This window comes from Microtus oregoni, unplaced genomic scaffold, assembly GCF_018167655.1.
Source record: "Microtus oregoni isolate MIOR12 unplaced genomic scaffold, Mior012 000027F_ref0000203, whole genome shotgun sequence".
NCBI classification, from domain to species: Eukaryota; Metazoa; Chordata; class Mammalia; order Rodentia; family Cricetidae; genus Microtus; species Microtus oregoni.
The window spans coordinates 19178592-19203371 of NW_024543086.1; the positions used below are offsets into that span (position 1 = coordinate 19178592).

General features: G+C 54.0%; 5 protein-coding genes across 23 annotated transcripts in view; 2 read left to right on the forward strand and 3 right to left on the reverse strand.

Moving 5' to 3' along the window:
- The window catches only part of Mapk8ip3 (mitogen-activated protein kinase 8 interacting protein 3), a 43354-nt gene extending 29971 nt beyond the window's left edge, over positions 1-13383 (forward strand). For 12 of the 18 annotated variants that reach the window (XM_041675864.1, XM_041675869.1, XM_041675865.1 and 9 more), the window contains 24 exons: positions 1139-1150; positions 2061-2078; positions 3165-3222; positions 3590-3742; positions 4324-4405; positions 5263-5393; positions 5599-5655; positions 5746-5916; positions 6669-6795; positions 7421-7516; positions 7637-7795; positions 8354-8519; positions 9128-9310; positions 9387-9576; positions 9677-9796; positions 9884-9964; positions 10047-10114; positions 10280-10428; positions 10588-10759; positions 10988-11101; positions 11232-11270; positions 11389-11568; positions 11670-11819; positions 11894-13383. In XM_041675864.1, coding sequence (XP_041531798.1) covers positions 1139-1150; positions 2061-2078; positions 3165-3222; positions 3590-3742; positions 4324-4405; positions 5263-5393; positions 5599-5655; positions 5746-5916; positions 6669-6795; positions 7421-7516; positions 7637-7795; positions 8354-8519; positions 9128-9310; positions 9387-9576; positions 9677-9796; positions 9884-9964; positions 10047-10114; positions 10280-10428; positions 10588-10759; positions 10988-11101; positions 11232-11270; positions 11389-11568; positions 11670-11819; positions 11894-12015 — 2798 coding nt within the window. In that variant the 3' untranslated portion in view covers positions 12016-13383. The remainder of the gene's footprint in view (positions 1-1138; positions 1151-2060; positions 2079-3164; positions 3223-3589; positions 3743-4323; positions 4406-5262; positions 5394-5598; positions 5656-5745; positions 5917-6668; positions 6796-7420; positions 7517-7636; positions 7796-8353; positions 8520-9127; positions 9311-9386; positions 9577-9676; positions 9797-9883; positions 9965-10046; positions 10115-10279; positions 10429-10587; positions 10760-10987; positions 11102-11231; positions 11271-11388; positions 11569-11669; positions 11820-11893) is intronic. The other 6 variants (XM_041675873.1, XM_041675875.1, XM_041675882.1 and 3 more) reach the window with 3 other exon arrangements.
- Positions 13384-13393: 10 nt separating this feature from the next.
- Nme3 (NME/NM23 nucleoside diphosphate kinase 3) lies at positions 13394-14422 on the reverse strand. The gene is made up of 5 exons (XM_041675892.1): positions 14329-14422; positions 14126-14256; positions 13943-14044; positions 13762-13868; positions 13394-13688 (listed from the first exon to the last, which is right to left on the reverse strand). Exons 1-5 carry the CDS (start codon positions 14372-14374, stop codon positions 13571-13573), a joined length of 504 nt encoding a protein of 167 aa, XP_041531826.1. The 5' UTR covers positions 14375-14422; the 3' UTR covers positions 13394-13570.
- A 152-nt stretch (positions 14423-14574) lies between these two features.
- Mrps34 (mitochondrial ribosomal protein S34) lies at positions 14575-15736 on the reverse strand. The gene is made up of 3 exons (XM_041675891.1): positions 15367-15736; positions 15150-15192; positions 14575-15067 (listed from the first exon to the last, which is right to left on the reverse strand). Exons 1-3 carry the CDS (start codon positions 15685-15687, stop codon positions 14775-14777), a joined length of 657 nt encoding a protein of 218 aa, XP_041531825.1. The 5' UTR covers positions 15688-15736; the 3' UTR covers positions 14575-14774.
- Eme2 (essential meiotic structure-specific endonuclease subunit 2) lies at positions 15687-22561 on the forward strand. Of its 2 annotated transcripts, XM_041675884.1 has the most exons (8): positions 15687-16033; positions 16156-16292; positions 16675-16767; positions 17386-17477; positions 17634-17727; positions 17883-17998; positions 18099-18288; positions 18359-22561. In XM_041675884.1, the coding sequence occupies exons 1-8, from the start codon at positions 15805-15807 to the stop codon at positions 18527-18529; spliced, it is 1122 nt and encodes a 373-aa protein (XP_041531818.1). In that variant the 5' UTR covers positions 15687-15804; the 3' UTR covers positions 18530-22561. The 2 variants fall into 2 exon arrangements, with proteins under 2 accessions (XP_041531818.1, XP_041531819.1); XM_041675885.1 differs by lacking the exons at positions 17386-17477; positions 17634-17727 and having other exon boundaries at positions 15689-16033.
- On the reverse strand, positions 18916-24618 carry Spsb3 (splA/ryanodine receptor domain and SOCS box containing 3). Its single transcript, XM_041675883.1, is given in 9 exon segments — positions 18916-19701; positions 19927-20052; positions 20127-20229; positions 20308-20495; positions 20610-20787; positions 23371-23508; positions 24201-24355; positions 24358-24534; positions 24537-24618. Coding segments are annotated over 9 exon segments (1476 nt in total). The 5' UTR covers positions 24604-24618; the 3' UTR covers positions 18916-19357.
- Between the last annotated feature and the right edge of the window lie 162 nt (positions 24619-24780).

The window sequence follows — 24780 nt, forward strand, 5'->3', positions numbered from 1 at the left end:
ATTAATGAAAGTGAAAATTAATCAAGAGTTGTAGAGCATGGCAGGGAGCTGGTGCTGCCCTGCTCCCTGTATGAAGCTCTGTAAGAGGAGTGAACCACTACCTGTGGAACAACAGGTAGATGGGCCACAAGTTCTCTGGTGATCTATACCAACGTGTCCTGGAGAATAATGGGCATGCAGAATGATGAATGCCTTTTGTGTGACAGGAAAAGATCATGATGAGCAGTGATGCAGACACCCAGCGTGCTCTGCGTCCCCTGCCTGGGAGAATGGATAGTGTGGGATGTTTGTCTCGAGAGGTGTGAGGAAAGGGTTGCAACTTCTGAAATGGTCCTCTGCTTTATTTAGATTTCTATGATAAATATTTTGATATTTAAATCAAGTAGGTTTTCATGCTGCTTTTGTTCCCTGTGTAATACATGAGCAGAACAGAATTCTTTCCTTAAATTTATTAAGAAAAAAAAAGTGTTTCCCTACTTCAGTCCCATTTTTTCCCTAGCGGTCTGTACTGAAGTGGTCTGTACTTAGTGAGGTCTGTTCAGACCACTCCATGCTCCCCAGCCCCCTACTACTCTTTGGTTTATTTTCTCTTAACAGTGGGGTAATTTCTCCCTTATCCTCATCCTGTCCCTCACTCAAGGTCATGTTCTCCCTCCCTTTAGTCTTGTAAGAACTGGGCTGAACAGGAGACCCCTAAATCCAGCCCCAGGTGCACATCTGTGACATGTCAGGGTCCCCATGTACACCGACAGCACGGCTTGTTCACTCTGGAGGGCTTCCTTGGTATCCTTTGCTCACCAACACACACATCGTTCCCTTTACAGGCCATAATTGTTGAGGTCTTCTGGGTGCTAGCTTACCACTGGGTGGCTACAGATTTCTGGCAGAGCTGAACAAGAACTGGGGTACTCTAGGTCCCTTGGAGAGGGAGGAATGTCCATTTTGGTCTGTCCCTTTAGGAATGTGTTGACCTGGACCTGCTGAAGTGTTTTGTTTTTCATGTCCATCTACATAGGAATGGCTGAATCATTGTTTTTTTTTTTTCTCTTTTAAGTAAGAATTTCTTTGTTGGTTCTAGTTACCAATTGACCTTTGTTGCTTCCTTCCCTGTCTCTCTGCTTCACTGGACGCGGCCCAGGGGAGTTCTCAGGTGTGTATCTCTCCCGTCTGTCTCCCTGTGGTCCCCTCTTTCCACTGTGGAGAGCAGCTGGAGCAGGGGGTGGGGCATACACGTGGGACTCTCCCCTGCCGCTGACCATCACTAAGGGCTGTGCACACTGACCTCTTATTTCTGTCTGGCTGCTCCAAGCCACTTAGCCCCTATAGCCATGCGCTTTGCTCCCAGCCTGCTATTGCCCAAAATGCCCAGATGGGATTGCTCCACTGACTACTGACAGATTCTTTTTTTTTTTAAATATTTATTTATTCATTTATTTATTATGTATACAGCAGACCTCATTACAGATGGTTGTGAACCACCATGTGGTTGCTGGGAATTGAACTCAGAACCTTTGGAAGAGCAGGCAATGCTCTTAACCACTGAGCCATCTCTCCAGCCCCCTACTGACAGATTCTTAATGTATGACCCCCATTTTAAGTCTAAAAAGGCTTGAGGGCCTGAAGGCCATTTCTGAGGGATCTATAGAGCCACTAGGAGCATAAGACAGTAAACCCTAGAAGTTAAGGGTGCCATGAGACCCCTGTGCAGTCCACCTGGGTAGCCAAGTTGAACTGCTGTGCACAAGAGGCCCTGAGGCCCACATACTCCTATAATTATGGCCCTTTAGTGTGTTCAATGGCAGCCAAGCCCCTGGGCACAGCTTCTCATTGTGTGGTTTCCTCTGGCCATCTGCTCTATTGTCCACAGATAAAGTTTCAAAGGAGTCTCTGGCTTCATCCAGCCTCCTGCCCTCCTGTCCCCTCTGCTGCCAACTCTAACCCAACCAGAAGTGTTCCCTAACACCTCCCACCTTGCTGTCTACATAGGCTTAACGCGCTTCTTTTCTCTCCCTCCTCCCGCCCTGTTGCCCGTCTCCTGTGGGATTGGGATGCTCCTGTAGTGCGCAATGATTTTTTTGGTAAGGCCAAGGCCCTGCTTAAGTGTCTGTTTTCCTCTTTCTGGCCTCCTTTTTCTATCCAACTTCTTCTCATGCTTCATGAGCCATTTGCTTTGTTCTTCATGGTGGGCCAGTGGCAGTGAGTGTGGCTTCAGGATTTCCAGGGACCTCAGACCTGGGGTGCCATCTTTCCATTCTGTTTCAGCTGGGGTGGGAAGTGACCCTCCCTCCAAGCTGCTAGTCACCATGGACAAACCACTATCAGTCTCTGAGAGGCTCTGTAGGCCCAGGACAGACCTTGTGCCTGGTGTTCTCTCTCAGGCTGCCAGGGGAAAACAAAGGAGGTCGGAATGGACATCGTGCTGACCTATAACCAGCACTTCACTGTGCCTTTGCTGTTTCAGACAAGAATGTGGGGGAAGGCTAACCTGAGGATTAAATTTGGTTCTATGGGCATTATAAGATATATATTTGGAGAACTCAGTCTGTTGGCAGAAGGGCTGGGTCAGTTTCCCACAAAAAGTCCTGTCCCTCCCATGCTTCCTCCCCATGCTTCCTGACCCCACTGCTAAGGGCCAGGTCCTACCAGACTTACATGTAATCTCATGGTGGGCTGCAACTGCAATCCTTGGGGCAAAAGTTTTCTCTGAGTACTGTGCTGTCATCTCTGTCCTTTGTCACAATGCCAACATTTGTTCACCAGTGGATGGCATTGAAAGGCCTTGGTTCATTGTGGGTATACTATAGAGCTGGAATATGGACATGGCTAAGGGCAGGGAGTTAAGTGGCATGACAGGGGCTATTCTAGGGCCTTCTACAAGACTGAATTTCTGATGGGAGCTAGCTAGAAGAATTATCTAGCTCAGTGTGAGCTCAGGGAAGAGCAGGGCTTTCTCTGGGTTGTAGATGAGGCCAGGGATCTGTCTACGTCTGACTGCTTCTTCTTTTGGAGCCCAACTATCCTGCAGGTTGGAATGTTAAGCCCTCATTTCTTTTCACCTGAAGCCACAGGGCCAGGAAAGTTGTTACTCTGGGGCAGAGGCAGGTGCAATAGGGCAAAGTCCACTTGGAGAGGCTCAAGGCAAACCTCACCACCTTTCATTTCAGGAATGGGCAAAGAAGTGGGGAACTTGCTGCTGGAGAACTCGCAGCTTCTAGAGACAAAGTAAGAATCTTCTATACTATCCGGGTCTGACCCAGGGTTGGGTGGCCCCTGAAACGTGACTGTTACCATCACCTCTAGTGGGAACAACCCATAGGACTCCTGAGTGGTTCCTTCAGAAAGCTGGCTGTAAGGAGCCTTTAGCAAGAATGACTGCTACATTCAATGCTTAGGTCAAAAAGGTGTTCCCATTCTAGACCAGGATCTACCTGCTAGGATGTGTCAAAGGCCTGTACTCCTGATAATCAAAAGACTGAGTGTGAGTTTGAAACTAGCCTGAGCTAGTTCTGTCTCAAAACAAGTAGAAGTCCTTGTCACAAACATATGCAAATGTGTTCTCATTAAGCCCTCATCTTTCTGCCATTTAAAGAAATGCTTTGAATGTGGTGAAGAATGACCTCATTGCCAAGGTTGACCAACTGTCAGGAGAGCAGGAAGTGCTGAAGGGTGAGCTGGAAGCCGCCAAACAAGCCAAAGTCAAGCTGGAAAACCGAATCAAAGAACTTGAAGAAGAGCTGAAACGGTGAGAACAACAGAAACTTGGGTTTCCAAGCTGCCACCTCTCTATGTCCTTAATAAAGCCATCTTCCACTGGTGACATCTCAGAGCCCCCTGCTGCCCCTAGCTTTGTGATCTCTGCTCAAGGTCCAGCCACTAGGTAGGTCATTGTCTGCCCACCCCCTTGTCTCCTCTCAAGTCCTCTATGCCTTCACCAGGTACAGAGTCCTGCTTCATGTGCCTTTCTGGGAATGGTAGTGCCATCCTTAGTTACAGCTTTCCCCTGATTCCTTGTTCAGGAATGAGGGGCTGATCAGGCATCAATGGCTACTTAAGTAACCACACTTCTCCTCCACAGCAAAGGTCAAATCCACATGGGCTTTGGAAATCCTGTGCCCTGGTTGTAGCCCCTCTGAGATGGGAGGGGCAGTGTAGGGAGGGCCTGTGGGCACTACCTACTCCGGACTTGCCTGCCCACCAAGTACCTTGATTCACTCCTTCTTGGGTTTGGATCACCCCCATTTTGGGTAGAACAGCCAAATGTCTGGGCTGTGGAGCACATTTGGCAGAGCTCTTACCCTGCCTGCTTCTTCCCATATCCTGTAGAGTCAAGTCAGAGGCAGTAATCGCACGCCGTGAGCCCAGAGAAGAGGTGGAGGATGTAAGCAGCTATCTCTGTACAGAATTGGTATATCTACTATTAACCTGTGGGCACGGGTGGGCTGGGAATGGCAGCGCTTCCTAGACTTCCTGATTCTTCTGGGCCCCTCTAACCTCTCACTTGTGACCTCGGAACCCAGTTCATGTCTTCCCACTCCACATAGTGATTTGATGTCCTCAGCCCCTCCCTACAGTGAGGCAGAGTCACCTTTCTACCCTTTCCCTTTGATGTTTTCTACAGTCTCAGCAGGTTTTACTGTTACCAAAGAGGCTGCAGAAGCAACACCAGCCATTTGCTATGCATCTGCAACCTGGGCAATGCAACCAAGTCCCGAGCCTGCACCTTTTCCCACACCCAAAATTGGTCCGAGCTAGCATAGTTTGCCCTCCTGTACCACAGCACCTTGAGGAGAACAGGCTGGGTACCTTGTAACAGAGCAACATCCACCACCAGTCACTCATCTGCTCAGTCATTTGGGGCATGTGATGCCCTCTCCCCCTTGCTCTACAACTTCCATCTCAGGAGAGTCTAGGAGAGTCTGAGAACATGGACTGTGGCCACTTGCATAAGAAAGAGTTCAGACCTCAGGCCTCTTTATTGTGCATTAACAAAAGCAGATTCTGAGTGGATGGAGCCATGTGCAGAGAGATGACCTGCCTTCTGTGCACTTTTTCCCAACTCCCTGAAGTTCATCCTGCTCAAGCTCAGGGTGCAGCTTGGGAGGGGGGAAGAGTGGCAAAACCCATCTGGGCTGCCCTGACCCTCTCCCCATGCCCTTGCCACCCCCAACCCCCACCTAGGTGGTAGACATCTCAGAAGGAAGCCATATACGCTTGACTGTCCTGTCGTCCCTCATTGGTGGAACCATCTTCTCCCCTCTGCAGGACAAAATCCCTATGGCTCAGCGCCGACGCTTCACAAGGGTAGAGATGGCCCGAGTGCTCATGGAACGGAACCAGTATAAAGAACGACTAATGGAGCTGCAGGAGGCTGTGCGGTGGACTGAAATGATCAGGTGGTCCCTCTGCATTTTTTGTGACAGCTCCTGAGCCGGCTCATTGCTCTGGTTGGAGCTATGGCTCCTGAGCTGGGATTATAGAATTATAGCATATCATGAGGTTGGCTATCCTCCAACACACCTCCTTTCCCCCAGAGGGTTGGGACAGTCTGGAGGGCCCCAGCGTCAGCTGGTTCAGCTCCTCCTTTATCCTTCCTTACAGAGCATCCAGGGAACACCCATCTGTCCAAGAAAAGAAGAAGTCCACTATCTGGCAGTTGTGAGTATGATGCTCTAGGGAGGGAGAAGCTTCTCTCAATCTGCTGTTACTCAATCTGCTGTTGCTCAACTATATGTGTCTCCATGACAGCTTCAGCCGCCTCTTCAGCTCATCATCCAGCCCCCCTCCAGCCAAACGGTCCTACCCGTCTGTGAACATTCACTACAAGTCACCTACAGCAGCCGGCTTCAGCCAGCGTCGCAGCCATGCCATGTGCCAGATCTCAGCCGGCAGCCGACCCCTGGAATTCTTCCCTGATGAGTGGGTGTCCCCAGCCCCTTGCCCCTCCTGGGTGTTCTAAGCCCATTCCATTCCATACTTGAAGTTGGAGAACAGAACTTTAATTTGCTGCCCTGTGGGGCAGGCATTATCAAGGGCAGGAAAGGTGACGTCTTCTCTCTAGGCCCACTACCTCCAGCAAGAACTAGTGCAGGTTTTGTCTGAATCCCCTTTGGCAGAGATTGCAGTTCTTAGGGACCATTTTTGTAGACCCTGAAGACTGTGCGGGGTCCAAGAATACCCCTACCTCCTCTGTGTGGCCTTAGGGTCTGAACACTGCCCCCGAAACATGGTGGTGTATCTTGCTGCCACAGGAACTGGAGCAGGCCACCTTTATGAGTGACCACTGGTAATCTTACCTAGGTTACATTGCAGTTCCTGACATCTGAGCCCCAGTGCCCATGGAGTGAGCTGGAAATGACCTCTTAAGCCCAGGCTCACACCTCTTACTGGGGATGTTACCCTGTGTCAGATGAGTATGCCATGTCCTAGATGTCATTATTCGGTTTTGGGTTGTGAGCCTGGCCTTTAATGGCTAAGCTATCCCTCCAGGCCCACCCTATCCCAGAAAAGTCAAGGGCGGATTCAGGCGGATTCTGAGGAATGAATGGCACACTGCAGGAAGATCAGTGGGACTGTGGGTGCTCCAGCCTGACACAGACTGCTCATGTAACCTTCATTCAGTGAACATAAATAACATTGAACACAAGTAACCTGTTATTCCTCTCACCCAGTGACTGCACTTCTTCTGCCCGGCGGGAACAGAAGCGGGAACAATATCGCCAGGTTCGTGAACACGTGCGCAATGATGACGGAAGGCTGCAGGCCTGTGGGTGGAGCCTGCCTGCCAAGTACAAGCAGGTAATTGGGACAGAGGGTGGTGTACAGGTACAGAGAGGGTATGGGGGGGGGCATCACTACGGCGCAGCACAGTGGTGGTGCAATGCCAGGAGGCACAGGCACAGTGTATATGAGAAATCAGGAGGGTACCCACTTCCTATCTGATATTGGTGGATCTGTAACTCTGAGAGTATTCTAGTTTTTTGTTGCTATGATAAAATTGCTTTTTGTTGCTATGATAAAATACTGGCCAGAGAAGCTTGGGTGAAGAATGGGCTTATTAGACTTACACTTCCATGAAGGAAAACTGAAGCAGAAATCATGGAGGAACATTGTTTACTGGCTTGTTTTCCATTGCATACTCAACTTGCTTTCTTATATAACCCAGGACCATCTGCCCAAGGTGGCACCTCTGACACACATGCCTACCATCTAGTCTGATGGGGTCTGAGGTTTCCTATGCCCACATGATTCTAGCTTGTGTCAAGTTGACAAAATCTAGCCAGCACAGAAGGCCAGAAGAGCCAGACCCAATGCATTGTACACCAAAAGCCAATGACAATGACAGTAGGCAAATGACTCAGGCTTCTAAAGACCAGTGTGTTTGCCTTGGCTGCATACCACAGTACCTCCTGGTCTGTTGCAGCTGAGCCCCAATGGAGGCCAGGAAGACAACCGTATGAAAAATGTGCCTGTCCCTGTGTATTGCCGCCCTCTGGTAGAGAAGGACCCCACAATGAAGGTGAGCACTGAGGACCCTGTTCACAGGCCCCAAAGGGCAAAGCGTAGTCTCTATTGCTTTAGCCCCTGGAGGGCCAGCAGAGGAGCCTTGTGCCTAGACCCCAGAGTCCTGTCCTTACAGCTTTGGTGTGCTGCTGGTGTCAACCTGAGTGGGTGGAAACCGAATGAAGAGGACTCTAGCAGTGGAGCCAAGCCCACACCAGGTAGAGACCCTCTGACTTGCGACCGGGAAGTTGAAGGCGAGCCCAAGAGCAGCCACCCATCACCTGAGAAGAAGAAGGTCAGTATATTGGTCAAGAATGTGATTTTACTCTACATAAAGTTTCTGGATAGTTCTCTATAGGTTCAGGCTGAAAGTGACCACACCTTGGTGACAATGTTTCTCTTTTCTTCCATGAGTCTGGGAGAGGAAGCAGGTACTACCAGCATTCAAGATGCCATTGCTGCCTCTCTGTAGTCAGGTTGCCTTCTGGCCTGTGGAGCAGTATGTCTACTGCCCTTGGTCAACAGAAGTCAGGCTTGCATGAGCCAGGCACATCTTGTGTCGTCTGGAAAAATAGGTAGCAGGAGGGACTGCTCACAGGAGAGGCCCAGTGATTTTTAGTGAAGCCCAGAACACAATCACAGCTTGACTTAGGGGCTGTAAGAGTAGCTTCTCCAAGTTCATAGCTGCTTCTTGGAAATGAATCAAGATATGGTTCTGTAGGTTATAGGGGAAGATAACTTTATCTGTTAATTCCATATATAATGCTAGATCTTAGGAAGCCCCAGAGATTCCATGACTTAGCACCAAGTTCAGGCAACAGCTTTGATCTCCCTCCAATGTGTTCTGAAACAGGCAAAGGAGGTCGCTGAGGCGGATGCTACCTCCAGTCGGGTATGGATACTCACCAGCACCCTGACTACCAGCAAAGTGGTGATCATTGATGCCAACCAACCAGGCACTGTTGTGGATCAATTCACAGTTTGCAATGCCCACGTCCTATGTATCTCCAGCATCCCTGGTGAGTTAGGGCTCCCACTGCCAGGTGCTGTCCAACAGCAGGTGCTTGCTGCCTGTGGACTGCCCTGCAAAGCTGGTGTTTGAGGCGGGTGGCTCTTCCTTTTCAGCCAGGTAGGACTGAAATACAGAGTAAATAGGAATTAGAGACCTGGGCATGTGAATAGATGTTTTCAGAATAGATGTGTGTCGAGTTACCTTTCTGCATGTTTCCAGGAAGAAGCTGTCCAGGGTACAGGCAAAGGTCCTAGCTTCCTCAGCAGCAGTCCCATGACTGCTTAGCCCAGCCCCAGGATAGTGCTGAGGGCCCCGCGGATCTTTGCTCTGAAACCTTACCTATTTACTGAGATGGCCTCTACTCCTTGGAGTTCTTCAGGATCTTTTCGTATGATGGAGCAGAGCATTATTTTTCAGTTCCTTTTGACCTGTAAGCTTGACACTAGGCCTGAGAATAGATGTTCCCAGAGGGCCAGGTGTTGCTGTGTGGAGATTAGGCTAACTGAGAGCAGGGCCAGCCAAGCAGACAGTTCCCATTCTCCCCTGCCTCCACTGAGATGGAACTCTGGGGTGGCTTTGTGATGTTGGACTGATGGACTGGGAATTTCTCCCCAGCGGCCAGCGACAGTGACTATCCCCCTGGGGAGATGTTCCTAGACAGTGATGTGAACCCCGAAGACTCAGGTGCTGATGGTGTGCTGGCTGGCATCACTCTGGTGGGGTGTGCTACCCGCTGCAATGTACCACGTAGCAACTGTTCCTCCCGAGGAGACACTCCAGTACTGGACAAGGGGCAGGGTGAGTCCCGGGTAGTCTTCTCCCTATCCACACATTCTCTTTCTCTGCCTTGCCCAGCTTACTTCTCTCTCCACAGGGGATGTGGCAGCCACCGCCAATGGGAAAGTAAACCCATCCCAATCCACAGAAGAAGCCACAGAAGCCACAGAGGTGCCAGACCCTGGTCCTAGCGAGCCAGAAGCAACCACAGTTCGGCCCGGGCCCCTCACAGAGCATGTCTTCACTGACCTGGCATCTACCCCACCCTCCAGCACCCAGCCTGCCAGGTAGGTTGTATCAGATGAGAGGGGGGGATGACAGAGTTCGGCAGGGAGCAAGCATATACTTCTATGACCCACTGTGTTACAGCTACTGTTCTTCTTGCAGTGAGAATGGGCCAGAGCCCGATGGCAGCATTGTACAGCCTCAGGTGGAGCCCAGTGGGGAGCCCTCTGCAACCACCAGTAGTGCTGCACCCACCATGTGGCTAGGAGCCCAGAATGGCTGGTAGGCAAAGACACAAGACATGGGACGTGGTAGGGTGGGGGAGTTCAATGAGCCATGTAAGCTCTGCCTACCTACCTTACCCTGCAGGCTCTACGTGCATTCAGCAGTAGCCAACTGGAAGAAGTGTCTGCACTCCATCAAGCTAAAAGACTCTGTGCTGAGCCTGGTGTATGTGACCCCCACTAAGGGATGGGGTTAGGGACTCAAGGGCCCTGCAACCTCAGCCTACCTTACTGACTTACCATTCCAGGCATGTCAAAGGCCGAGTGCTGGTAGCTCTTGCAGATGGGACCCTGGCTATCTTCCATCGTGGCGAGGGTAAGGCCTGGTGGCCCTTGCAGAGGCAAGCCTAGGGGTTGCTGGGTTCCTTGGTTCCTGGGTCCATTGGTCCATCCTGAGCCTGGTGGTAGGTCCTCCACACTAATCAAGTGATCAGAGATAGACCCTAGCCAAACTTGAGCAGGTGTTCTGGGCTCTTTCTAGATGGCCAGTGGGACCTGAGCAACTATCACCTGATGGACCTGGGCCACCCACACCACTCCATCCGTTGCATGGCTGTTGTGGACGACCGAGTCTGGTGTGGCTACAAGAACAAGGTGCATGTCATCCAGCCCAAGACAATGCAGATCGAGGCAAGTGTTAGCAGGTGGCCTCCAGTGTTGCGAGGGGCTTCTGCCAGATTGGAGGTTGAGACAGGCAGTGTGCCATTAAGGTGGACCCTGCATTACATCACAGCAAGCCCTTACCTCTCCATTACCCACCCCTGTTGACTGACTGCCATCAACCAACAGAAATCATTTGATGCCCATCCAAGGCGGGAAAGCCAGGTGCGACAGCTTGCCTGGATCGGTGATGGAGTATGGGTTTCTATTCGCTTGGATTCCACCCTTCGACTCTACCATGCTCACACCTACCAGCACCTGCAGGATGTGGACATCGAGCCGTATGTTAGCAAGATGCTGGGTGAGCAGACATAGTAGTGGGCATATGCCTATAATTCCAGCACTTGGGAGGTGGAAACAGGAGGATCAAAAATTCAAGGTCATTTTTAGTTATATAGTCAAGTTTCAGGCCATCCTGGGCTACATGAGGACCTGCCTCAATATAGATCAAATAAAGATGCAATGTTAGGGGAAACACCTGGGGCACCCATCACTGGCTATACTGACCGCTCTTCCTGTTCTCACCCAGGTACCGGCAAGCTGGGCTTCTCCTTCGTCCGCATCACAGCCCTACTCATTGCGGGCAACCGTCTGTGGGTGGGCACTGGCAATGGGGTTGTCATCTCCATCCCCCTGACTGAGAGTAAGTTCCCAACCCTAGAGGACACCTATCCAGAAAGCAGCAGCTATGCTAAAGAGTTTCTAGAGTAGGTGGAACTGGGGAGCCACCTCTCTGGCCAACTCAGCCAGCTTCCTTCCTCTCTCTTCCCCAGCTGTGGTCCTACATCGAGGCCAGCTTTTGGGGCTCCGAGGTAAGTACTCAGCACTTGCCCCATGTGACTTGGGGCATTTGCTCTGCCCCTAGCACTCACCATTTCCAGCTGCCTGCCCAAGATAAGGTGGTCCTATTCTCCTGGCCCTGTTTTCTAGCCAACAAGACATCTCCAACATCTGGGGAGGGGACCCGCCCAGGGGGTGTCATCCATGTGTATGGGGACGACAGCAGTGACAAGGCAGCCAGCAGCTTCATCCCCTACTGCTCCATGGCTCAGGCTCAGCTCTGCTTCCATGGACACCGTGATGCTGTCAAATTTTTTGTCTCTGTGCCAGGTACATAGATGATCTTTAGCCTCTTTGCCCACGGTGCTACCGTAGCACAGCTCTGACCGTTTCAGGAGGCTATAGCCCTAAGATTCCTCTGCCCACCACAGGAAATGTACTTGCCACACTGAATGGCAGTGTGCTAGACAGCCCATCAGAGGGTCCTGGGCCTGCTGCGCCTGCTGCAGATTCTGAGGGCCAGAAGTTGAAGAATGCGCTGGTGCTGAGTGGTGGTGAAGGTTACATTGACTTCCGCATTGGTAAGTCGGCACAAGCAAGAGGTAGGGCTCGGTGTGGGTGTGTGGGGGAGTCTTCATGACTGCCAATCCTCCAGGGGACGGCGAGGATGATGAAACAGAGGAAGTTGCCGGGGATGTGAACCAGGTGAAGCCCATGTTGTCCAAGGCTGAGCGCAGCCACATCATCGTGTGGCAGGTTTCCTACACCCCTGAGTGAGAACCTGCCCTGCCTGATGCCAACTGTACATAGGACCCTACCTGCCTGCCCCCCCGCCTGTTCCCTGGGGCAGTCAGGTTCGTCCATCCCCTTTTAACCTCTCAACTTGCAGCTTTTGCCTGAGGTCCAGCCCCCAGCTGTTAGAGAGGGGTGAAGCAAGTTTGGGGAGTGAGACAGGAGGAGTGGGACACCCTCTCTCCAGCAGCTCCTGGCCCTGGCCAACACCCAGCCCCAGTGAAGTCCCAGGGGCCCCTCAGGGCAAGTCAGGACCAAGATTGCTATGGGCAGCTCCCACAGGTGGCCCTGGCAGGAGCGGGAGCCGCATACTGCCGAGTCTTCCCCAAGTCTACTTGCTTTGCATGCAGCCCTGAGGGACCCAGGCCTAGCCACTGTCCTCTGCCCAGAAGCAAGGCTAGAACTGTCTGGATTCCGGGACCTCAGCCAGCCTTCTCTGGAATTTTCCCTGTCTCCAAACTTATATTCCCTTGGCCCCAGCCTGGGTCTTACCTGGGAACCTGGCATGAAAGCTCAGGGCCGTCCTCCCTGGGCAGCTGCTTCAGAAGATGACAAATACCCATTAACCCAAGGGATCCCAAGATTGCCCAGCCCCTCATAGACCAGTGTCCCCTAGGCTCTTCATGGGCACAAGATTAACCTTGGAGGAGCAAGACCCTAGTGCCCTGCCCCTCTCAGAAGCCCCAAGGGTAGAATTTCTCAGGCTGCCAGGGCAGGCACAGGCCTCAGGAAGAAGGATGGCCCTGGTGTCCCCAGAGTCAGTCCTAGGATGCAGGCTCGGCCTCAGGTTAATGGAGGATGGTGTGCTCCCAGGGCCTGCCTCCTGCACAGGGCTCGAAGGAGCCCAGCTCGCGGACACGTACTAAGTGCCTAGGGCTGCCAGCTGTGGCCTGCTCCCTTGGAGAGCAACTAACAGAGGCTGCCAGGCAGAGAGGCCAGAAGAGCTGAGGACTGGCCAGGATGGGCAGAGTTATAAGCAAGTGTGTGGAGGCAGGTGCTGCCCTGGCCCTGGTCTTACTCTTCCAGGGGCATTGATCAGAGTCAGCTGGCCTCTACTGCCCTCTCACCACCAGAGAAGCACAGATCCAGGGGCACTGCCCCTGAGCCCACCTGGCCACAACAAGCTGCAACATTGCAGCTGCAGGCTTCTCCCCACCATCCTGCCACCTCTCCACTGTGATGTATGTCCCTTGTCTGTTCCCACAGGAGTGTGAAGTGACCGGGGTTAGCTGGGTGGGTGCAGCTGGAGGAAGGGGCCAGTGCAACTCTCCTCAGGCTTTGGCCTTGCAAGTGAACTCACATATCTGCTCTGTATGTAATAAATGTCTTAACAGTACTTTTGTCTTGAAACTACACCAGTGCACAAGGGTTTTCTGCAGTTTATTATGAAAAGAAATACAGGGAGGGATGTGGGAGTGGCTGTCCCTGGACAGACTGGGTCGGGTGGACCTGCACCCACAGCACTATTCCTGCCGCCGAGCTCTGTGAGGATGGTGAAGACCAGCAACCTCCAGGTTGGTAATGCTGACTTTAGTAGTATCTACTCATACAGCCAATGCCCAGCGCTGTCCTCCCAACACAGAAGCTCTTCCTCGTGGAACCAAAGCGCAATCTCTCTGTGAGCGCTTTCCACCGAGTCACTGCCATGAATCACATTCCTGTGCGGGAATGGCAGGCAAGTGAGCCGGAGAGGAGGGGCGAGGGGTGGCCAGGGAGTTTGGTAGGACTTACTTGCCAACTTCCACGCAGAAATCCCCACGGATAGTGCCAGGCATGGCGTCCCCTGGGTCAGTGGCCCCTATGAGGGCCCGCGAAGCACGCACAACCCCTTGCCACACCTGCAGGGGTTACTGTCAGTGTGATAAGCACTCCCAAGGCCTAGCCCTCCACTTGCAGGTCATTGGAAACTCACCATGGCCACCACGGGACCAGAGCTCATGTATTTAACTAGTCGGCTGTAGAAAGGTCTCTCGCGCAGCTCGGCATAATGCTCCCGCAACAACTCTTCGGAGGCCTAGGGGAGAGACAGCTACCAGTACCAGGGCCCCGGCCCTAGACCCGCCCTGGGCTCACTAGTTCCTTTGCCCTCCCATACCTGCACTAGCTTTAGTGCCACCAGCTTGAAGCCCTTTCTCTCAAAGCGACGCACGATCTCGCCCACCAGCCGCCGCTGCACGCCGTCTGGCTTCACTGCCAAGAACGTGCGCTCGTTCACGCCGCTGTAGGCTGCGAGAGTACTGACTTCAGGCATGCTCCACCACGCACCCAGACCGGCCCCAGTCTGCCCTAGGTGCTCACCTGCGGGAAAGAGGTTAGCGAGGATGGTCAGCACCAGGCAGATCATGGCGGCGGATGGGGCGGACCAGGCGGCGAGGGGGCGTGGCCTCCCTTAAAGGACCTCCAGGCGCGGGCTCCGCAGTCCCAGCACATTTCAGCCCTGGGCACAGCCTGAGCCTGAGTGTACCAGAGCACCAGGCACCCTGCTGCGAACCGCCGCCTTCCCTGCCCCGTCCTGCGGTACCCACGTAATGAAACCACAACACGGGCCACTTCGTGCCTTTATTTCCAGACCAAAGTGCGAGTAAGAGGCCGCCTGAAACCGACAGCCTGACAACTGCGCCACCATTCATTGGGAGGTGTGTCAGGGCTGTAGGGTCTAACTCTCCTCCAAAAGGGAGATCTGGCACAGTCAAAGACACTTGTCCATCAAATGACTCAAACGACTTCTCTGCCCGTCCTGGCAGTTAGACTGGGGTTCCCTTGGCCTTCCCTTTGGTCTCCTGTTTTGCAGGGTAGTCCCAGGGATGCACCCGAGTCCTCTCCAGGTTCAGGAGTGGCTCCTGGACACTGGTATCCCCATTTTTCTGTCGTTCAGCAAGGATCATGGCCCGCAGCAGAGGTGGGTAGGGGACAGGGTTCAACCTGTCCTCTGGTTTCGCAGTGAACGCAGTGAAGGCCTCCTCTTCGTGCTTGGGTACCAACCGCCAATCGTGGTACATGACATGCTCGATTTCCCGAGCCTCATCCTCACTCTTCCCTGGGGAAAGAAGACAAGCTGACTGCCTGCTGGTTGGATAACCTGCGAACCATAACAAGCTCCAACTAGCATCCAGCCTTACCTTTGAAGGTCAGGATGCCCCAGGCCCTCCCGTGGTCCAAGTTCTGCAGAACAAGAGGAGGAATTATCAACACAGAGCCACTGCCACTAAGTTACGTAGGTAAGGGAGGTATACAGGCCCAGGTGGTTCAGGGTGGGTAGAACCAGCCGGTGTGGTCCAGGGTGGGCAAGATGAATAAAGTGTAGACAAGAACGGGCAGCATAGGGAGAGAGCGCACCTGCGCCGTGTAGTCGGGCCTCACTCGCGTGAGGCGCCAGTAGCACGGCTCGTCGTGCTGCCATAGCCAGGACTTGCGGGTGACCAGACGGCCCAGGCCAAACAACGGGAGGCGGGCGAGCAGCTGTAGGAGGCGGCTCTCACGGCGCACGTCGGCCCAGGCGCGCACCGGCAGCCGGCGACCCGAGTGTGGCCGGGTCAGAGTCTCGTAGTCTAGGGCGTAGAGCTGCGAGTCTCGAGGCTGGTTCCGCTGCTCGCGCAAGGCGCGTATGCGGCGGGCCAGCTCGGCGATCAGCCGGGGTCTTACTCTCTTCCGCGCCATGCCTGTGTCCTTACACCGCCGGAAACTTGTGCTTCTGGAGCTCTCCCGATCCGGAAGCGGTCGGTGTCCTGTACAAAAGCATCCGGGTACATCCGGAAGCTGTGGGAAGGGTGGACTATGGCAGAGGGAGTACCCAGGAGAGCTACTGGCCAGCGTCGCGGCCGGGGTCGGGGCCTAGGTCAGCGGCGACCTCAAACCTGGGAGATCTCCGACTCAGACGACGAAGGTGCCGCCGCTAGGAAGGTGGGCACGCAAGCCTCGAGTACAGCAAGCGAGCGCAGGACTGCGGCCAAGGCATTACGGACGGATCAGGTCCTGAGTCGCCTGGCGGTGTGCGTGGATCCAGGTGCGGGGCCGGGGGTGAAGAGGCTGGGAACTTGGGGCTGGCTCCACGTCAGGGTGGCAGCGTCATCCACAAGCCCTCACGGGAGAGGGTGAAATGACCGAGCTGTCGTCTACCGTTCCCAGCTATCCTGGAAGATGCAGGTTCCGATATCCTGATGGAGGCGTTGGGCACGCTAGGCTGTGAATGCCGCATCGAGCCGCAGCTCCTGTCCCGCAGCCTGCAGTGGAGCGTCGTGAGGACCGACCCAGCCCCCAGCAGTGTGAGTGTCTCACTATCACCACCCTAGTGCCGGTCTTATTTCAGGTTTCACTTCTGCCTCTGGCTAGCGAAGTCTCTGCATCTATCTTTCTTGCCTCGCACAGGAGTAACCTAAAAGCTGAAGGATGCCCAGTCGCATTTCTTAACACAAGAAACCTGAACCCAACTGCTGCCAGAACCTCCTGTTGGCAATGAGGATGGGTTGTTCATTGAATGGGCTAGTTTTGTAGTCTGGAACTTCGAGGGAGCAGTCCTGGCAGGCCTGAACGCCACTGTGTGGAGAGCTGAAGAGTTATTGACAGTGTTTGGTGGCTGGGCAGTAGGGGGCAAAAAAACCTTGGGCCCACCCAGGTGGTTAGCAGGGCTGGTGATGTCCCCTACAGGTGCCGCTGGAGGTGTGGTCTGAGGATGAGCGGGAACAGCTGCTGCTGCTAGAACCCCAGGAGTTTCTTCGGAGTGCTGTGCAGCTGTCCCAGGTATCTGGGGAAGATCTGTCATTTGTCTTGTAGGGCTGGAGCTACCATAGAGGTGTTGAGGGAAATACAAGGAAACCTGCTGAGCGCTCTAGACACAAGAGGATTGAAGGTCCTCTGGGAGAACTGAGAATGGTGACCTGGACTGCAAACTGGCCGGGGTGGGGGAGGAGCCTAGAATTCTCGCTGGTAGTACCCATATATGCTGGCTATGGGGTCTGCCTACAACGACTGATAATCCCTCACTTGGCTGCTCGTGTTCCTTGAACTCAAGGGGAACAATGCCTAGCTGATATTTGCCTGGAGTACAGTTCTGCTGATCTCTTAGTGGGTGCTAGTGACCAGGGGTCAGCATTTGTCAAGCACCTGATGGGTGGCCAGCCAATGGCCAGCCTGGGTGTAAAGTGGACCAGAAGCAAGGGGGCCGGCTCACTTCTGCACTGTAGCTGGAATGTGCCTGGGTACTCCTGAGCCTTAATGAAGCAGAGCCAATCCCCAGAGAACAGACAAGACCTGGGAGATTCCCCCAGTTCCCTCTTGCCTCTGGAAACACCGCACTGGTGGCTATGGCGCGCTGCCGTGGCCCACCTGAGAGCAGGTGTGTGATGGTTCTTCTTTCAGACCACAGGTCCACCTTACTCCACGCCCTGGCTACCTCCCAACAGTCCAGCCCGCCTCCACCTGGCTGTCATTGGACTGGATGCATACACGTGGTACCACTTTCCCTGAACTAGAAGGGCTGGCTTGGGTGGTGTTCTAGTAAAATGGGATTGCCTCTAGGGGCTGCTGTGTTCCAGCCGGCCCCACTTGCACTGGGTGGACCCTGCAGAGGCAGGAGATTTGGAAGCCCAAAGGTTCCCTCTGTTCAGGTCTCAGCATCCCAGTTCTCAAAGGACATGGCAGCTAAATAAGTCAAAGGAAGCCCACGGCAAGGTGGCCATCAGCTGGCCCGAGGTGGAGGAGGTAAGGGCTGCCACTGAGTTGCGTTAGATGGCTGGCCTCGGCTTCTGCACTTGGGTTGCTGTATGGGGCCTGTCAGAGCTAGACTTTGTCCCCAGCAAAATGGGTTGGCACTCCTCAGAGGACATCCAGCCCATACCCACTGTCACGCTCCCCAGGTCCTGGTGCTGCTTCAGCTCCACGCAGACCTGGATGTGCTGCTGGTGGCCTCATGGCAGGAGCTGAGTCAGTATGTGTGTGCCTTCACCAAGGCCCTCTCCCAGCGCCCTTCCAAGTATGTACCCCCGCAGGGACCTAGTGGAGGTGGGACAGGGCTGGAGGGCAGCACAGATGAAGGTTCTCAAGGCTCTGTCTGGGTTTCCCTCTCATTTCAGGCAGTACCGGGACTCCCAGGCCTTTTCCTTCTGCACAGCAGGGCACTGGGCCTCAGGTCAGCAAGTGGCCAAAGATGGCTCTGGGCTCCGAGGAGTATGGTGGCGGCAAATCAGACAGTTCAACCGGGTCAGCCCAGCTGTGGCTGATGCTGTTGTCACCGCCTTCCCCTCGCCCCGCCTTCTGCAACAGGTGAATCCCCAAGTCCCCTTCCCAGGACTAGGACCTAAAGCCTGCATACTCACACCTGTGCCCACTCTAGGCTTTACTGGACTGCGGCACGGAACAGGAGCGCCTGAATCTCCTAGCTGACCTCCCCGTGAAGGTCCACAGAGGCAGGCAGCCCCGGAGGGTGGGACCTGACATTTCACGCCGAATCTGTATCTTCTTGACCACCACCAACCCCCACCTCCTGCTGGACCTGAGTTCTTGATCACACCTGTGACATCCTTGGGCTGCTTCTTGCCCCAGAGACTGACTAGTCACTCTGAGAGGCAGGCAAGGATTGGGCCCTACCAGCATACTTTTTCAGTCTGGGTTAGACCGTTATTCTCTGGTCAAATGGAAGTATCATGAGAAGCTGGGCAGTAGGTAGCAGGAGCCCTGGAATGACTGGGGCTTCAACATGCCCTTGGCCTGGATCCTGGGTGCAGGAAGCCTGGTGGCAGAACTGAGTGCCCATTTGGGTAATTCCCAGTCCCATTGCTATCTGGAAGCTTAGGGTACATCCTCAGGAAGTAGTAAGAGACCCTCGGGAGAAGAGATCCAAGCTGCTGGACAGACAGACACAGTGAAAGGTAAACCATAGGCACGGACAGCTCAGGCCTTATTAGGGACCGTTTTAATGTTATATAGCCTATGGGAACGAGTCAAAAACCCTTCACAGGGCACCCACTGACATCTTTGTAATGGGCAGGAGCTGACAACATGCAGTTGCAAGTCAGGAAAACCCCAAGGCCCTGTGGGTTGGGACAGCCCATCTCCTTTTTCCTGGGCTGTGAGTGTTTGAGTAAGCTAGCATCCCAGGTTTATAATCCAGGTCCTGAAATGTTTGGGCTGCTGTTCCCAAGACACATGGCAACTCAGGGCACAAATAGAGTGCTGCTCCCCCAGGACATGCAGAAGAATGGCCTCCACGCTCCACGGCCATCAGAAGACTGTCCTGGCTTCAGAGAGATGGGGACAAGCCTGGACCTCAGTTCTTCCTCTCCTGCTGCCCTGGAAGGGACAGAATAAGGTAGCCGCGCTTCAGCTGGAGAAGTCAGCTTCTTTTGCAGCGCTTCCTCTGACAGGGCCTGGTCTCGGTGCTCTCAACACCAGCTGTGGCTGTGCCAGGAGGGGGTCCAGGGGACTTCCAGTGGTTGCAGTTCATGCTCAGGACCCAGCCCAGCTTGTTACGTAGCACTTGCTTGAGGCCAGGTGGCAAGGGCAGGCCCTCGAGGGTATCTCCTGAGTTTGGCCGCAGCTGGCGCAGGCGATAGCAGCACAGGTATTGCAGGGAGGTGGAGCTGGCACAGGAGCGGATGACTTTCATGCTGCTCTTGGCAGCTGTGGAGCACACCATCGGGTAGAACCTTCTGTTTTGCAGCCGGGTGGCAGCCACTCCTGGAAGGAAGACTCAACCTGAGTGTATGTAGGTCAGGAGCCAAGAAGCTCCTCCCATAATACACCAAGGTGAACAGCTCATGCCACTCTGAACACAGAAGACAGACTCAGCTTGGCTTCACCTGTCCACCCTGGAGAGCCTCAGATCAGCTGCCTGACTGTACCCTATGCTCCATCTTTGGTCTCCAGCACCTGACTGAGACCTGGTCAGGAAGGCACCCTCACCTATGCACTTCCTGTTCTTGAAGAAGGTCAGCGTCCCATGCCAGGTGTCCAAGTGTACGCCGATGATAGAGCCCTGGCCGAAGCGAGATGAGAAAGTCATCTTGTCGCCTTTGTGATGGAGGAGCCCTGGGAGAGCAGATGGGTAAGCCTGGGAGGCCTGTGACACTGCCGGCCCCGCCCACAACCCAGGCAATACCTACCAGTGTAGGAGAGGCCCCAGCTGTCTTCGTCCCTGCCAAGCAGGCTGCAGAATGTGTGATGGTACTTGTCCAGGTCTACATCTGAGGTCCCAATGCCCACCATCTGAAACAGTGGGGCTGAGCTAGTTAAGTGCCTAGGGGCCAGGGCCCATGGCAGCTACCCTCTTGGCTGGCCATTTACCATGTCAGTGCCATACACAGGAGAGGTCATCTTGATTTCCCAGAAATGCTGGCCATCCCCTAGCTCTTTGGTGCCCCGGATGGCCGCAGTGCCACAGCTGTACTCCATATGAAAGCTGACCTTGCGGTTATCACAGCTCAGCAAGGTGGCTGAGGACTTGTTCAGGTCATCCCAGACCCAATCAAAATCTGTAAGACAGTGGCCCAAAACTAGGCAGGGCTGGGGCAAAGCAGCCTTACTCTGGTGCTAGAGAATCTGCCCGCCCCATCCGCCCACCCCAGGCACCAGTGACAGGCACTCACCCTCATCCTCCTCACCACACCGGCAGTCCTTGCCGCGGTGTGCTGTGTGTAGGCTGTTGCAGAAGGTAGCCTCGTTCTGACCCTCACAGTCACAGAAGGACTCCCCTGTCACAGGCACAGCACTGGGGATGGATGGTGGCAGGGAAGAGTACTCAGGGTCGGAGTCAGAGTCACTGTGCTGGGAGGAAAGTGACAGATTATTCTATTTATGGCAGCTTTCCCATTGCCAGGCTACCTGACCCTTTCTCACATCCTCCAGAAGAATCCAGACACCTCCTGGGGTTCTCCAGTGTCCAGCATAAGCAGCCTCAGTGCTAAAATTTGACTTGTATGCATGAGAGTACAGTGGAATGGGGAGGTGTTCCTGGGGGACAGCGTCTCACTTCACTTCTTAATGGACTCTAAGACTCAATATACAGCCGTCAGCACCATTTCCGCACAGACCACACGAGATGGGGCCCTCCAGCACCCACCTCCTGTCGTTTCTAGGTAGCTCAAGGTCTCCTAGACCACAGGGCTGGTACTGTCAGCAAGGTCTAGCATCTGATTCCTCACAGCCTAAGTAAGACCTAAGCCTTAGGATGTGTGTTCCCATCCCATGCAAGGCCACCGGAAGCAAAAGGAGCATCGCAGTGAATCCTAACGGGCTAATGTGGCTGCTGCAAACTCCTCCAGAGATGCAGTCCATGTGGCTGGAGCTCAGTCCTCGGAGGCTGACAGGTGTAGACAAAGCAGGGCTGGCCAGGTTCCAGCTACTGACACTATTCCCATTCAGCTGCTCGGCAGTCTCCCTGGAGCTTTGGCTTCTGCCTCCTTGGCCTGCCATGCCCTACACAGTTCATGACCCCTCTATAACCTGAGCAGACCGCGACCATATCAGTTCTGTCGTCCACTCTTGAGTCACATCTATTGCCAGCCACATATCCAGCCCTGTGATGGGCACCAGGTGATCCCTGCGATCCCTAAATGGAAGCATTCAGCCACCAACAGAAGCTTGGACCAGATCTTTCACCCCCATATTCTTTCCACAATACTCAACGCTCTCCACTCTCCTGTTCTCTGCTTCTTTTGCAATACTGCCAGCTCCTCGGGCAAGGCCTCAAATCACACACCCGATCCCAAGAACCATTATGGTGGTTGTTCAGTACCGTGAGGAAGTAGCCAGCACCAACCAGACAACTAAGGGAGACTGGAGACTAACCTTCAACTCCAGGCCTGCATGCTGGAATAGGGGAGTAGTAACTCCACAGGAAGCCAGACACAGGATGTAGTAACCGAGGTGAACCTAGACCCTTCAGCAGCCAACCGGAACAGCTATCCTGTCTGAAGGAAAGGCTTATAGGGCAGACCTTGCACCCACTGGCAAAGATTGGCTCCTCTAAAGCCAAGGCAAACCCAGTGAATCAGGAGTCAGGGTATACAGTCAATCTACCTTAGGACAGGAAGGAGGGAGGATGCGGCTCAACCCAGCAAAGGGCCCAGGGACACCGGGAACTAACTGACACCTGACTACATGACAGGCACGCACGTGTCACTGCGGCCATCCCTCAGTGATGACTCTGAGGCAGTAGCAGGCAGGCATACAGGCTGTCATTGGGCGTGGCTGAAAATTTGGACTGACCTCTCAAGTTCAGAAGACCCCACTGACCAAGTCAGTAAACCTATGGCTTCCAAGTTTTCCTCACACCCATGTGAGGCGATCCCATGAGCTTCTAGAAGGGACTGTGTTGTAGGAAGCTATGACATCAGAGTAGAGGCGACACAGGGCAGGGCCAGAATACCAGTCCAGGAAAGCAAGACTGATGAGCCACCCCAAGGGCCTGGTCAGGTGTATCAAGCTGGTATCTACCCTGGGCCCTGCATTCCTGGGCCTCCCTGTGCCTGGAGTCAGCAACAAAGGATGTCTTTGAAAACTGAACTCAAGAACTAAAGATTTAAGAACAAAAACAGAAGCATTTGTCGATGGCCTGAATTTAATCCCATGGGTATCATATGGTAGAAGCATCCTGACTTGACATGTTCATCATGGGGCACGTGTGCCCACACAGTAAATAAACTGCCTCAAGTCCAAGGCCAGCCTGTGTTACAGTGTGACACTATTTCTAAAAAAAAGCAGCTGGTGGTAGCACATGCCTTTCATCCCAATGCTTGGGAAGCAGAGGCAGGTGAATCTCTGAGTTCAAATCTAGCTTGGTGTAGTTCCAGAATAGCCAAGGCTACACAGAAACCCAGTCTCAAAAAAAGAAAAAAATAAAGACCACAGATCCTTTTATACACATGAATGTAAAGTGAATATTTGTGTAGCAGAAGAAACATACAGGGTGATCAAGATGGTCCAGCATGTGTGTGCTTGCTACAATAAATAAAGAACAACCTGAGCTTGATCCCCAGGTCCCAAATAAAGGTGGAAGGAGAGGACAAGCCCACAAAGGAAAACAAAAATTGTCTCCTGACATCCACCCATTAACTGTGCCACACAATAGTAAACAAAACAAAAATATCCAGAAGGTGGGTACCAAGTTGGCAACAGTTATTCCGGAAACTGGTAGGGCTGATGACTAGGCATCTGCTGTGCACTGACCAGCACTGTCCGGGACTCACATTCCCTGGGCAGGGATCCCTGTCCGTCCTGAGTCTCTGTCACTCTCAAGCTACACAGTCTTTACCAGGCCAAAGAGCCCCCTTCCGAGCATGAGATACCAGGAGACAGTCCAACCTCCATCCACACACTGGTCCACCCCACCTTGTCAGTGAGACCTACCTGCCCATCAGAGTCATAGCCCCGGTTAGTGGTGCCTGCCAAAGCCACGGCTCGGGCATCTGTGTCTCGGCGGGCTGCACTCAGAACAAAGTGCCATGCTCTGCTACTCCGTGGACGCCGGGCCATTGTGGAAAGGACCTGGAGAAAAACTTAATTGTAAGTCTTAAAGACACAATGTGTCAGAATACCGAAACAAGACCAATACCCAAACTCTGCCCCCTGGTATTTCTGGGCCACCTGGCAGGCTAGGCCACAGACCCACCACAGGATGGGGACTACTTGGCCCTGAACACTCAGCCTGGGCTCCAGAAACTCCCACAAGCTCATACCTGGCTCCAGTATCTAAGAACCTCAATCAAGCACAGGGCGATGGTGTGAAACGCAACCCAGACACCCATAACTCTGGAGGTGCCCCAGCCCATCTCTGCGTTCCATTCAGGAGCTGCTGCCCCTCGGGTATATGACACTTAACTTGCTCCTCCTCCGCTGTCCACTTTGGCAAATGGCATCCCCAGCATCCAGTTCCTCGTGCCAAAAACACAGCTGTCATCCACTCCTGACACCCCCTTCTTCCAGCACACCTGAAGTGGTTCCAACTTGTCGCAGGAAACCCACCACTTCCTGCACCACACAACTCTCTCTGACCCATCCCGCTCCACACACTACAAACCAGCTCAGTCTCGGAAACAACCTTAAACTCCACTCAGGCCTTTACGTCGTTGCTGGGACAAAATGCAAGGCTCTGGGAGGGATAGATCTCCTCACCCGAGTGGACTGTCTGGGTCTAATAGTCGACTCCCGTCCCCCGCAGATCCACTGCACTACCCTACCTCGCCCCAGTCACCCACAAAGGGGCCGAGCGTGGCCGCGCCCAGCACTCCGCAGCAATTGGGCTGGCTGAGGGCCGGACAGGAGTACACGGTAGGAACCCAATGAATGAACCTCAGATGTCCCGGGACGCAGCCGCGCTCGGCCTCCGCGGGGCCAGAGGCTCGCGGATCTCGCTACGACGAAGCGGCTAGCACCTGGCTCAGAGGTCCCCGCCCAGAAACCCGAGCACCACCGCCGCGGAACAAAGGGTGGCCGGTTTGACCGCCTGCAAGGTCAGCGCGCCGCCCGCCGGGCCTGGCCGGGCTGGGCCGGCGCGGCTCACCTGCGGCCAAGCGCTCCGCCGGCGATGACCCACTTTCCGTTCCGGCCGCGACGCAAACAATCCCCGCCCCCGCGCTGCATTGGCCCGGCAGCCGAAGGCGGGCGCTCCTGCGACTTCGCGCGGGGGCGGGTCTCGCGAGACAGGACTGCTGTCGAGAGGCCTGCTCGACCTGTCAATCCTGAACCAAACTTCCTACTGGTCCTCGCTAGAGCTGTCAAAAAGATTCTCGCATCACTATTGGACAAGCATGCGGAAGT